At 42.4% G+C, this 14,059-nt stretch overlaps 1 protein-coding gene across 7 annotated transcripts in view; it reads right to left on the bottom strand.

Moving 5' to 3' along the window:
* Positions 1–14,059, bottom strand: part of Fnbp4 (formin binding protein 4) — a 30,812-nt gene that overhangs the window by 13,907 nt on the left and 2,846 nt on the right. For all 7 annotated transcript variants that reach the window (XR_013050582.1, XR_013050580.1, XR_013050583.1 and 4 more), the window contains exons 3-11: positions 12,134–12,270; positions 11,774–11,960; positions 10,542–10,689; positions 10,332–10,452; positions 8,225–8,566; positions 5,907–6,117; positions 3,094–3,218; positions 1,977–2,081; positions 1–134 (exon numbers count right to left, since the gene is read on the bottom strand). Coding sequence is in view for 1 of the 7 variants with exons in the window: in XM_006984388.4 (XP_006984450.2) it covers positions 1–134; positions 1,977–2,081; positions 3,094–3,218; positions 5,907–6,117; positions 8,225–8,566; positions 10,332–10,452; positions 10,542–10,689; positions 11,774–11,960; positions 12,134–12,270 (1,510 nt within the window). In the remaining 6 variants the exon portion in view is untranslated. The remainder of the gene's footprint in view (positions 135–1,976; positions 2,082–3,093; positions 3,219–5,906; positions 6,118–8,224; positions 8,567–10,331; positions 10,453–10,541; positions 10,690–11,773; positions 11,961–12,133; positions 12,271–14,059) is intronic.

Genomic DNA, 14,059 nt, shown 5'->3' with positions numbered 1-14,059 from the left:
CTGTCCCAGTGGCAGGACCAGCCTTTAGGAGTGGCGTTTATTTCATACTGTTTTAGTTGCTCTGCGGCATCCTGAAGTTTTCGTTTTAGGTAATTTCCATTAAGAGCCCCTTCCCGCCAGTCTGCAATTCGAGTCTAGAGTCAACAGAGAATTAAGACTGATATTAGAAAACAGAGGTAAAAGGGACTCCATGACTGTATCACTATGCTCTAACAGATGAGCAGACCAACGAAGCAAACACCATCTTAGTTAAAATGGATGTCTATTAAGGTGGTATTTGCTTTAATTAATAAAAGTGTTACTACCTGCAGCTGATAGCTCTGAGGAGCTCTAATTTTGAGGCTAGCCTCATCTACACAGCGAGCTCCAGGACATCCAGGACTGCACAGAGACCCTGTTTCAATCCCTCCTCCACAAGATTATTACTATTTTTAGGTGTGTGTGTATGATGTGCTCTGAGTGGAGGTTGAGGACAACTTCGTAGAGTTGGTTCTCCCATCTTTTTTTTTTTTGTTTTTTGAGACAGGGTTTCTCTGTGTAGTTTTGCGCCTTTCCTGGAACTCACTTTGTAGACCAGGCTGGCCTCGACTCAGAGATGTGCCTGCCTCTGCCTCCCGAGTGCTGGGATTAAAGGCATGCGCCACCACCACCTGGCAAACTTCTTGCTTTTTTTTTGTTTGTTTTTCAAGACAGGGTTTCTCTGTGTAGACCTGGCTGTCCTGGAATGCACTATGTAGACCAGGCTGGCCTTGAACTCTCAGAGATTGGCCTGCCTCTGCCTCCCAAATGCTGGGATTTAAGGTGTGTTCCCCGCCCCCCCCCCCCCCCCCCCGCTGGTTCTCCCATTTTATGGATTCTAGAACAAAAGTCATCTAGCTTTTGTACTAGTGTTTATACCCACTGTGACATCTCCTCAGCCCATGAAACAGTATTTTTTTGGGGGCTGGGGGTGGGGTAGGATGGGTTCAAGATAGGGTTTCTCTGCCCTGGCTATCCTGGAACTCTGTGGATTCGGCTAGCCTCAAACTCAAGAGATCCACCTGGCATCTGCCTACTGGGTGCTGGGGCTGAAGGCGTGCACCACTACTGCCTAGCTACAAAACATTCTTTTTTTGGTAATTTATTTTTATTTTATATGCACTGGTGTTTTGCCTGCATGTATGTCTGTGTGAGGGTGCTGGATCATGGAGTTACAGACAGACAATTGCGAGTTCCCATGTGGGTCCAGGTCCTCTGGAAGACTAGTCAGTGCTCCCAACCACTAGGCCATTGCTCTAGCCCCTACAAAACACATTCTTAAGATAGAATGCCATTCAAACACCACCATTTATGGGCTATGGAGATAGCTCAATGATTAAAGAGCTTGCCACAAGCATCAGGACCAGAGTTAAGATCCCCACACCCCATAAAAGCCAGGCAAGCACCATGGGCTCCTGGAAATTATAACACTTACAAAGTGGAGACAGAGTACACCCTGAGCAAGTTGGCCAAACAGACCACCTGTATTGGTAAGCTCTAGGTTCAACCGAGAGACAGTCTCTCTATGGATAAGGTGAAATGAAATGGAGCAAGATTCCTAATGTTCAGGCAGGTCCCCCCTTGCACACATGCTCAAATACACAGACAGTGCACGAGCACCACACAGTCATTAAAATCAAAGCGGGCCTGGAAACTGGTGTGGCAGTTAAGAGCAGAGTTTGGTTCCCGGCACACATGCCAGGGAGCTCTCAGGTGCTTGTGACTCCAGCTTCAGGGGATTTGGCATCCTCTTCTGGCCTCCTTAGGCACCTGAACATGTATGGCATATGTAGACACGAGTAAAAATAAAACTTTCAGCAGGGCAGTGGTAAAAATAAAACTTTCAGCAGGGCAGTGGTAGCACACACCTTTAATCCCAGCACTCAAAAAAAAAAAAAAAAAAAGTAAATAAAAACTAAATAACAAAGTGACATTTAAACCCAAACCAGCTGAATTACCTCAGTCTGTAAAAGCAGCATGTGAAAGTTGGAGATGGACTGTCTATTAATTCCTAGGAATTCAAATTTACTTGTCAGGGTATTTGCCAGTTCTCCAATTTGGAACTGTAATAGAGAATAAAAAAAAAAAAATTAAAACCAGAATTCCAGCATTCCTTCCTTCATTATGTCAAGTCTTCCAGTTATTATTGCAGATACAGGAAATTTATTATCTGCACACAAGTAACTGTAACTAGTTTGTTAAATAGTCTACTTTATGTTTTTCGGCATTTACTTTATGTTGTGAGCCTAGCCTTTAACGGCCCTAGTATTCTACTTCATAATAAAATTCACATAAATAATGAGTAAAATGCTCTTTCTACTCACACTACTACACACATTCAAACATGGATTTCAACAGCTGAGCATATATCCTAATCTTAAACAAGTCAAATCACATACAGAGAACATCAAAATGGTGGTTGTTGCCAAGGGTGGAATAGAAACCATTCACCCATAAAATTGGGGCTCTAATGTACAACATGGTGACTACAGTCAACACCACCATACTGTAGAGCTGAAATGTATGCAGAGATCAGAATGTTCCAACACCCTATACCAAAGAAAGGTAAGTGAGGCGATGATTTGCAGGGTTTGTAGTAATCACTATTATACATATATATATTATATATATATTAAAACATTTTATTATATATGGTAAATGTGTCAATTGTATCTTAAAATAACTGAAGGGAAAATATCATGAATATTCCAATATTGCCAAAATTTTCATTTCCTTATGTTAGCCACAAGCTGAAGCTTTAAAAGTATATTCTCCCAGTCCCTTCCTACATAGTTGCACAATACAGAAAAATACCATGCTGTAGTTCCCCCCCACCCCAACAAATCACATTTAAAGAGCCACACTGAACCAACCACAGACTAAAAATTTTAGGGAAAAAAAAAATCTGTCTATACTCAAGCATACTTCATATGCCAGGTGGTGGTGGCAAACACCCTTAATTCCAGCACTTGGGAGGCAGAGCCAGATGGAAACTGAGTTTCAAGTCAGCCTGAGCTGTAAAGTAAGACATTCTCCACCCCCCACCTCCCCAGTTAAGTTTACAAATACTCGTACTTTCAAATCCTGTTCTTCTTCTACTTTAGGTGCTATTTGGACTTTGATCTTCTCTGAAGATTCTTCTACTTCTGCCTCCTTGTCTGAATTTTCATCTATTTTTTCGGAATTCTCTGCACCAATAGCTGCAAAAAGCAAAACCCCCATGAAATTCAGCTCAACAGACAACTGAAAAACCCAAACCGGATTTCATTCTCTTTGCAACAGGCACCTGAAAAATAGTATTAGTTCTCACTCTTGCCTGCTTTATCAGAGATCAAATAACTTGCCCACCGACCGACACCCGCAAAGGTATCCTTTCTGAAAAGGTGACTACACCCAAAATCACATCGTTCTACTACTGTATTCACCTCACAGCTTCTGCTTTCCTTATCTCTTTACCATCTTCTCTTCCAGCATAGCAACACTTCCATTTCTTACAAAAGCTAGACATCAAACTTGGAATACATGGGATTCTTTACCAAATCGGGTGGATAGGAAGAAAACTTTCAAAACCAGAGCAGCATCAACTTCAGGTGCCAGGCACAAAGGGTTATACCTGTCATTCTAGTATTCCAGAAAACAAGGTAACAAGGATCCTGAGCTTCCAGGCCAGTCTGGACTACATAGCAATTTCCTATCTCCAAAAACATCACCACCAATGCCAGTCATAGCGGTACATGCCTTTAACTCCAGCACTTAGGCAGAGGCAGGAGAATCTCTTTGAGTTCAAGGCCAACCTGGTATATATAGGCCAGTACCAGACAGCCACAGAGGAAACCCCCTCTCAAAAAAAAAAAAAAAAAAAAAAAAAAAATTCACCACCACCAAAACCCATCCAGTTACCTTCCTGAAGTGACTAAGAACTACAATTAAGATTCGCAAAGTTGTCATCTACTCTGGATGGAAGCAGAGGAGATAGTGGGCCAGTGGAGGCACCTGGCCAAGACCCCTTCTCTCCCTCCCTCTCCCTTCACAGGGCTTCACAACTGACATGGTAGCACACACCCATGACCTGAGAGGTGAAGGCAGGAAAACTTAGTTCAACACCACCAAAAACTACACAAGGAGCACCAGCCAGACAGGGATGCAAAGCAAGACAGTTTACAAACTCTAAGACAAACGAAAGTTAGAATATGATCTCACTTTGTAGCCCAGGCTGGCCTGAGCCCTGTGCATCCTAAGTGTCAGAATTCTAGCCATGGACACGGACAGCCTTAGGATGCTATTGTATCTATGTGTGTTGTGTGCACAGGTGGAAGGCAGAGAACAGCTCTGTGAAGACGGTTCTCTCCTTCTACCTTTACACGGGTCCCAGGGATTGAACTCAGCTCATGACTGCATTGTTGCACAGCAACTACCTTACCCTGAGCCATCTTATTTTTTATTTATGCCAGCCCATATTTTTTTCTACATTTTCAAATGATCTGAAACAAAATCGACTAGTCTGACTTTTTGTTTTTTTGTTTTTTTCAAGACAGGGTTTCTCTGTGTAGTTTTGGTGCCTGTCCTGGATCTCACTCTGTAGACCAGGCTGGCCTTGAACTCATCGAGATCCGCCTGGCTCTGCCTCCTGAGTGCTGGGATTAAAGGTGTGCGCCACCACCGCCTGGCTAATAAATAAATCTGAGAGAGAGAGAGAGAGAGAGAGAGAGAGAGAGAGAGAGAGAGAGAGAGGAGAGAGGAGAGAGGAGAGCAGTATCTTCTGGTAAGTATATTGAAGAAAGGTTTGGTGCTCAAATCTTACTCCTAATTTTCCAACACAAAATTAGGGTTAAATGTAAATTAAAACATTAGATTTATTTGGAGTTTTCTGATGAACTGGGAATTGAAATAAGGCCTTTTCTACCATACCCAGAATGAAGACAACTTGGGTCTTACAACAAAATTAACTTGTCTACCTACCCATAATAAAAAGGGTAAGCCGGGCGGTGGTGGCACACGCCTTTAATCCCAGCACTCAGGAGGCAGAGCCAGGCGGATCTCTGTGAGTTCGAGGCCAGCCTGGGCTACCAAGTGAGCTCCAGGAAAGGCGCAAAGCTACACAGAGAAACCCTGTCTCGAAAAACCAAAAAAAAAAAAAATAAAAAAAAAAAAAATAAAAAATAAAAAATAAAAAATAAAAAGGGTAACTTTTACAGAGAATAGAACCAAGGGGCAGACTGGGCTTGCTAGAAGTAGACCTTTGCTGTTCACCGAGAAGCAGTAAGCAAAGGAGCATTCCTAGGTCTTATACACAAGTCAGGACAATTTTGCCGCAAGTAATGAAACAGGGGCCAGTGTGGTTCAGTGGGTAAAGGAGCTTACTGTGTAAGCCAGATGACCTGCATTCCATCCTTAAGAGCCCATGTAAAGGTAGGAGAAAAGCGACTCCTCAAAGTTGTCTTCTCATCTACACAAACACACCATGGCACATGTGCACCCCCCCCCACGCATATCACACATACATAATAAAAGAGAAAAAAAGAAACAAAAACAAAGAAAAGGCAGACAATCTTATTTCCTGCTATTGAAAACAGTAGTAATCCCTATTCTGTAACAAATATAGGCCCCAACCGATGCCAACCTCTCAAATTCTTGCATCTCTACAAGTAAAACAAAAAAACCAAGACATGTGGAAGTAAGCTACATTTCCAGAATTTTCCCAATAATAAAAGCGCATCTCCCCGCTATTGTGTGAGAAGAACACAGAAGGCTTGTTACCCTACACAGTTCAACTGTTTCTGTTTACTGTTCTCTAAGGTCAGTGGTACTGAGGCTTCCTTGCCTGCTTCAATTCCTAGCACAACAGAGAGGGGTGGGGAAGGAATTCGTTGATGGGAAGCATAAATTACCAGTTTCTCCATTTTCTGGAGTCTCTCGTCCAGTTTTACTAGAACTTCGGCTGGTGGATTCTGGACTGGTAGCTCGAACAAACATCTTCCATTTTCCTCTTTTAGACATAAGTCTACGCATTCCATCCTGAGATGCTGGCTGGCTGATATCAGAACGTGGACTAGACCCTGACACACTACCATCTCCTTCTTCCAAGGCTCGTAACTCTGCCTACAAAGAATGTGTTAATAAAGTTAGCACAACATTAATTACTTATCAACAGTAAGTACTGTAGTACCAAGAAAGACGCCATAAGTGTTCCTGGAATTTAATACTCTTGAGAAGCAGCAGCATTTTTAACCACTTTCCTTCACAGCTTAATATTATGCTCAGTATTCTTCTGCTATTAATAAATGTTCATTCACAGGGTTGGGGATTTAGCTCAGTGGTAGAGTGTTTGCCTAGCAAGCACAAGATCCTGGGTTTGCTCCTCAGCTTCGGGGGGAGGAGGGGGAAACATGATGACCAAATAACAAAAAAGATGGGCGGTGGTGGCGCACACCTTTAATCCCAGCACTCGGGAGGCAGAGGCAGGTGGATCTCTGTGAGTTCCAGGCCGGCCAGAGCTACACAGAGAAACCCTGTCTCAAAAGACTGAAAAAGGAATAAACAAATGTTCATTCACAATTGCAGTAACAAATTGTGAATGGACTGCCGGGTGGGCGGTGGTGGCACTCGCCTTTAATCTCAGCACTGGGGAGGCAGAGACATACGGATCTCTGTGAGCTCAAGGCTAGCCTGGTCTACAGAGGGAGATACAGGACAGGCACCAAAAGCTACACAGAGAAACCCTGTCTCAGGAAAAAAACAAAAACAAACAAACAAAAAATGAATAGGGGTGGGTAGGTTCTAGACAGTCACAAACATACAAACCTTCTGACACGCACACACATAATGGAATAGTTTTATTAGCTGGTCCCCTATGGATTCAAATCTTCAAGCAGGGAAAGCTTCAGGTTACTGACTCATGTTAAGATCCTGCTTTGGGCCGGGCAGTGGGCACATGCCTTTAATCCCAGCACTCAGGAGGCAGAGCCAGGTGGATCTCGGTGAATTCGAGGCCAGCCTGGTCTACAGAGTGAGTCTTGGAAAAAAAGATCCTGCTTTGGGGCTGGAGAGATGCTGCTCTTCTAGAGGTCTTGAGTTCAATTTCCAGCAACCCCATGCTAGCTCATAACCATCTATAGTGGAATCTGATGCCCTCTTCTGACATAAAGTTGTACATGCAGATAGAACACTTATAAATTTTAAAAAATTAAAAAAAAAAAAGATCCTGCTTCTTACTGGACTTTTTAAGAGAGCAGCAGATGACTACCTTCAAAGAGGGGGAAAAATGACAAAATCTTTTAAAAAGAAATATAGAACCAGATGTGGTGGAACATGCCTATAATCCCAGTACTCAGGAGACTAAGGCAAGAAAATCACAAGTTTGAAGCCACACCACTTCTACCCCTAATAAAGAAAGACACAGGAGATTCTAAGGTCAACTTAATTCTTCTATTATCTCACAAGATCTATTTATTGGTCGACAACTACCAAAAGCATCACTAGAAACAAAAACAACTCTGTAATTCATTAGCTTAGAAAAAGCTTAGGGAACTGGAGAGAGAGAGTTCTGAGTACCTGCTGCTCTTGAAGAGGACCTGGATTTACCCAGCACCTTCATGGCAGTTCACTGTCATTTGTAACTGTACTTCCTGGGACCTGACCCTCCTGACCTCTGCATACACTAGGCCGCATAAATGTGCACAAAATCCTTATATATTTAAAAAGTGAATCTTTAAAGTTCAGCCTAACAACCCAAGTACAACAGTAAGGGGAGGTAATGTCCCTTAAATCTGTGCTAGTTAATCCCCACTGTCCACTTGACAGGCTCTGCAATAACCTAGGAGACTCACCTCTGGGTAAGTCAGTAAGGGGGTTTTTCAAGGAATTTTTACTAAGGGAAGACCCATTTTTAATGTGGGCAGCATCCTGCCATGAGCTGGGGCGGGGGGTGGGGGGGTGGGGGGTGGTGGTGGTGGTGGTGGGGGGTGTCCTAGAATGACTAAAAAAAACGGGAAAGTAACCAGCCGAGCACCAGCACTCATCCTCACTTCCTGACTGTGGACATCCACAATCCAAGAACAGCCATGGTCATGGCCACACCTCCTCCACTGGGACGGTCTGTCCCCTCAACTGTGATCCAAAACACATCCTTCTTTCCTCAAGGCATTTATGTTCAACACTGTCATGGCAAAGAGAAAGGCAACTAATTAAAAAGTAGTCAAAACCTTACTTTTTTCCTTTCCAAAGCTAGCTCCAGCTCGAGGGTGTCCTGCTCTTCCTCCTCCTCACTTTCTCCAGACTGAACAACACTGCAGAGATCCTCCTGACAGGGGTCTTCCAGGCTGTCCAGGGTGACTTCCGGTGCCTTTATGGCCGTCCCCGTTTCTTCTGCTGCCATGCTTGTTTCCTTAACCTCCGTCCCTGGATCGGCTTCTTTACAAATGACTTTCCTTCTCCATCTCTCTTCCTCCTCTTTCACTCCCTCGGGCAGTAAGGGAGCGAGCAGTGCTGCCGCCACCCCTTTCCTTTCCTCCTCGCTGTTGGACAGAGCCTGGATCCCTTCATTCACTTCCTGAAAGAATAAGAGCATCCAGTCACAACTTCCACAACCCCTTGGAATAGTCAAGTCCTTCTATTAAGCTTCTTAATTACTGAATAGTCACAAAACATCAGCACGTTATACCACTGCACATACAAAAAGGAAACACTACTTTAGGAAGGCAGTGGTTGAACTACAATCTATTATCCTCTGAATATCAAAAGGAAGCTAGTAGGAGCAGAGGCAGACATGACATCAGATTTTGTCAGTCAACACATGACTAGGTAACCTTTACCTTCTTCTTCTGTAAGATTGAAAAAAAAAAAGCTCATGTTTAAAAGGGAACTTAGAGGAGGCAGAGGCAGGCATATTTCAAGTTCAAGGCCAGTCTGGTCTACAGAGTAAATTCCAGAATAGCCAGGGCTGCATTGAAACCCTGTCTCAAAACAAAAACAAAACAAACTTATTCCATCTATTGGAATACTTAACCTTTTTAGAAATGTAGAGATTACAAAACAAAAACAAAAAAAAAATTGGGGGGTGGGGGTGAGTCTCACGTTAACCTAGGCTGGACTCAAATTTGGTCTATAGCAAAGGCTATCTTTGAAGTTTGTAACTCTGGGGGTTAAGGATACAGCTTAACATGTGATGTCTAATATGATCATAAGTATTGACATTAGCCTGGTCTACATAGTGAGATTCTATCTCAAATAAATAAATAATGAAAGTTTAAATGCAAGTCTATTATATGAAGGCCTGCAAGAGGTTTCAATGGATAAAGGCACTTCCCAAAAAGTCTGACAAGCTGGATATGGTAGTGTACACCTTTAATCACGGCAGAGAGGCAGAAGTTTACAACCATCTAGCACAGTGGTTCTCAACCTCCCTGATGCTACAACCCTTTAATACAGTTCATGGTGTGGTGACCCCCAACCAGACAATTATTTTCGTTGCTACTTCATTAACTGTAATTTTGCTACTGTTATGAATTCAAATGTTAATATCTGATGTACTGGATATGTGATATGCGACCCAGAGGCTGAGAACCACTGATCTAGCAGAAACTAATGGGGAAACTTCAGCTGGAGTTCCCAACTGAGCCTTCTCTCCAGGGCTGAATTTCCAACCTCTGGTTCCCATCCAGGCTTTTTTTTTTTTTTTTTTTTTTTTAAATGAAGGTGTAAACCTCTGCTTGAAATGGGCTACTGTCAGGCGGTGGAGGTGCATGCCATTAATCCCAGCACTCAGAGGTAGAGACAGGCAGATCTCTGAGTTTGAGGCCAGCCTGGTCTACAGAACGAGTTAGAAGAACAACCAGGGCTGCACAGAGAAACTCTTATCTCGAAAAGACAAAAACAAAATCAAATGGGTTACCTTCTAGTTGTTCTTAAGGACGTTTTTAATACCCTTAGCTGCTTGCTGTTTGCCCTTTTCACTGTTACAATTGGGGGACCAGCCTGCCACAGAACATGTAGACTTTAAAGGACATGATACATACACACTGGTCTGAAATGGGGCAAGGACCCAATTCCAGAGCCAGCTTCTCAAAAAGCACAAACAGCACAAGACAATTTATCAGTATAATGTACATGACAACTGCTCCCATGTCCCTCTAGATGGCTTAAGTAGTTTCCATGGCACTAAAACTCTGAATTACTAAAGTGGTGATTGGTAACTTCTAAATCTTGTCTAACACACAAACAGATCAGGTAAACTAAGAACACTTGTGCTGTGAAATACTATCTTATCAAGTTCTTAGATTAGAAAATTAGCAAATGCAGTAAGTTACAATACCAACCTTTTTAACTTCTCTTTTGGCTATGACTGGTCCACTTTTATTACTGGAAACAGAAATTGTTTTCTCCTTTGTATATATATCTGTATTCACCACAAAACCAGCTTCAGTACCTGTTATAGAACTGAGAAGGGAGTGTAAAGACAAACAAAAGGTAAATACCCACAGCAGCTATTTTCTCCTACATAATTTCTTCTTCAGGTCTAGTCTTACCTGGGCTGGTAATGCTGTAATCCCTGCACCTGTGTGGCAAGATACTGGGGTAACTCCCAAGTCACTTCATTTGTTTGTGTGTTCCAATAATAATAGCAACCCGTGTTCTCATCCCAAACTTCTTGCCAATCTCCCATCTCAATTCCAACTATAAGAAAACAAAACATATTTCAAGTATATATTATATTACTGACTTCTATCCTAAGCCAGCTGTTAAACCATAACAACTTACACAGGGTTTTCAAATCTGTGTTGCAGAGTTTTAACATCATCTCTAGCATATACCACTAAAGAAAAACCCCTCTACATTGCCATACCCCAAATGTATCTTTAGATATTACTAAATGTTCCCTGTAAACAACTCCACACCAAAAGAATTATTTTTTCAATAAAAAAATGTATTCACAGCAGGGTGTGGTGGTGACCACTTTTAATCCCAGCACTCGGGAGGCAGACGCAGGCGGATCTCTGTTGAGTTTTAGACCAGCCTGGTCTACAGATCGAGTTTCAGGACGGCTAGAGCTATTACACAGAGAAACCCTATCTTGAAACACACACACAGAAATAAAAAATCACATTTGTGCACAGAATTAAAAACTGTCTGGGTGCTGGAGAGATGGTTCAGAGGTTAAGAATACTGACTGGTCTTCAGAGGTCCTGAGTTCAATTCCCAGCAACCACATGGTGGCTCACAACCATCTATAGTGAGATCTGGTGCCCTCTCCTGGCCTGCAGGGATATATGCAGGCAGAACACTATATACATAATAAATAAAATCTTAAAAAATAAATAAATAAAAGTAAAAATTGTCTGATACTCAAAAAATGCCTTCTGGGGACTGGAGAGATGGTTCAGTGGTTAAAAGCACTGGTTGCTCTTCCAGAGGTCCTGAGTTCAATTCCCAGCACCAACATGGTGGCTCATAACTGTCTCTAAGTCCTGTTCCAGGGGATCCAACACCATCAACACAGACATACATGCAGGCAAAACACCAATGCACATAAAGTACAGATAAATTATTTATATAAAAAAAAATGTATTCTGAATCCTCAACAATGGCACAACTGGCTACTGGTAAAGACCATCATCCTATCTACTAGCTTCCAAATACTACACTTAAAGGCCAGAACTCTCCAGAGGTAATGCATCTGGCTTCACATTTATGCAGGCCAATGTCTTACATACCAATGAGGATTACTTTGAAGTCTTCTTGAAACAGGATCCACACTTACCTCCTGCCAGTGAACACTGGGTATCATAATGCCACCCTGGTGTCTGGGCTGCGTCTGTTCCATTTGATGAGGTGGAAGAAAGGGTAGGTGTTGTTGTTTCCTTTGGTTCTGGTCGAGGTGGAGTTGGAGGTGGGGCAGAAACTACCACAGAAGCTGCAGGTTGAGGTGCAGTTATGGCATCTATCTCCTATAGAATAAAAACAGCAATAAATGACTGGGCATGGTGCTTGTACCTGAAATCCTGGGAGGCAGAAGTAGGAAGATAGGTGCAAGTTCAAGACCAGCCTGGTCTACATAGTTCCAGGTCAACAAAAATACTATTTCAAAGCAAGGAAACATACAAACAAAAGCATCACTAACCGCGAGGAAGTTGGCCAGTGTACTATCAATATCAGTTGACTGGTTTCCATTTGCCTCTTTGGATTGTGTTGTTTTTTCAGAAACATCACTCTCCTCATCATCACTGTCAGCATAAGCACCAAGTAAGCACAGACCTCCTAGAAATAAAAAGAAAAACATTAGTAACACCAATACACTCTATGAAGTATCTAAGAAAATACACAAGGGCTGGAGAGATGTATTAGCAGTTAATAGCACTTTAAAGAAAGACTATATAGGGCCGGGCGGTGGTGGCGCACGCCTTTAATCCCAGCACTTGGGAGGCAGAGCCAGGCGGATCTCTGTGAGTTCGAGGCCAGCCTGGGCTACCAAGTGAGTTCCAGGAGAGGCGCAAAGCTACACAGAGAAACCCTGTCTCGAAAAACCAAAAAAAAAAAAAAAAAAAAAAAAAAAAGAAAGACTATATAGTTCTTTTTATTGATTAGGTGTGGTATGCATACATTTATATTTGGATACACATGCACATGAAGTGGGGTCTCTTCTTAAACCTGGAGCAGGCTGTTCTAGCTAGTCTGGCTACCCAACTTGTTCTAAAGATTCCAACTCCTCACTGGCAATACAGGCAGGCCTACACCCACCCAATTTTCACCAAGGTTCTGGGAATGCCAACTCTGGTCCTCAGGCCTTTGCTAAGTGACATCTCCAGCCAAATCAATGTGCTTTTTTTTTTTTTTAAATTTCTTTTTATTATTTTATTGTGTGCACAGTTATTTTGTCTACATGTACATATTTGGCATTTGGCATGCCTGGTGCTCTCCCAGAAGCCAGAAGGCATCATATGCCCTAGAACTGGAGTTTCAGACAATTGTAAGACACTATGTATGTACTGGGAATCAAACCCAAATCCAAAAGAGCAGCCAATGTTTTTAATCCCCCAGCCATCTCTCCAGGCCCAATCACATGGTTCTTTAATAAAAGAGTTAATATTTTATTTATTTATAAATTGGAACCTAATTTCAAAATCAGAATAATCACTAAATTAGAACTATGATTACAGCTTAGTTGAAAAATATGTACTCAGCATGTACAGGACCCTGGATTCCATTCTAATAACACCCACACCCACACCCACACCTTGGCACGGTGGCACAAGCATGTATTCTCAGCACAAGGAAACTGAGACAAGATGATGATAAAAGCCAGGCACGAAGACACGTCTTCAATTCCAGCACTTAGGAGGCAAGGGCCAGCTGATCTCTACAAATTCCAGGACACCCTGGTCTACATAAGGAGTTCTTGGACAACTAAGGCTGTATAGTGAGATCTTAGTCTCAAAATTAACACACAAAAATAGGGGAAGAGGGAGGTGTGCAAATAATGTAAACACAATGTATTAATGTGTGAAATTTTCAAAAGTAAAAAATTACTAAAAAATACTCAAACCACAAAGAATGACATTAAACCACCACAGACATAAATTATATAATATTCCTCAAGGGGTCAGGCCTGGTGGCACACGTCTTTAATCATAGCACTTGGTTCAAAGTCAGCCTGGACTACACAGCAAGTTCCAGGCCAGCCAGAACTACACAATGTGACCCTGTTTCTACCCCCAAATCCTTCAAGATAATAAAGTCAATCTACACATACTTGATACTCTCCCCTAAAATATATCATGGATCGCTGAACCTCACTCTCTCAGAGTAACCACACTTGGTGATTAAGTATCTACTCAAAGTAGGTGTTATATACATCTGTTATTCTAGCACTTTCGAGCTAAAGAAGGACTGAACTTTGGGGTCAAGGATGGACTACTTGTGACTTCTAGGCCAGTCTGAGCTACAAATGGTAGCTCTGTCTCAAAAAATTAAAGTATCTCGCTGGGAGGTGGTGGCACATGCCTTTAATACCAGCACTCAGGAGGCAGAGCCAGGCGGATCTCTGTAA

This window comes from Peromyscus maniculatus, chromosome 4 (assembly GCF_049852395.1).
Source record: "Peromyscus maniculatus bairdii isolate BWxNUB_F1_BW_parent chromosome 4, HU_Pman_BW_mat_3.1, whole genome shotgun sequence".
Classification (NCBI taxonomy): Eukaryota; Metazoa; Chordata; class Mammalia; order Rodentia; family Cricetidae; genus Peromyscus; species Peromyscus maniculatus.
This window is presented reverse-complemented; position numbering and strand designations above follow the sequence as displayed.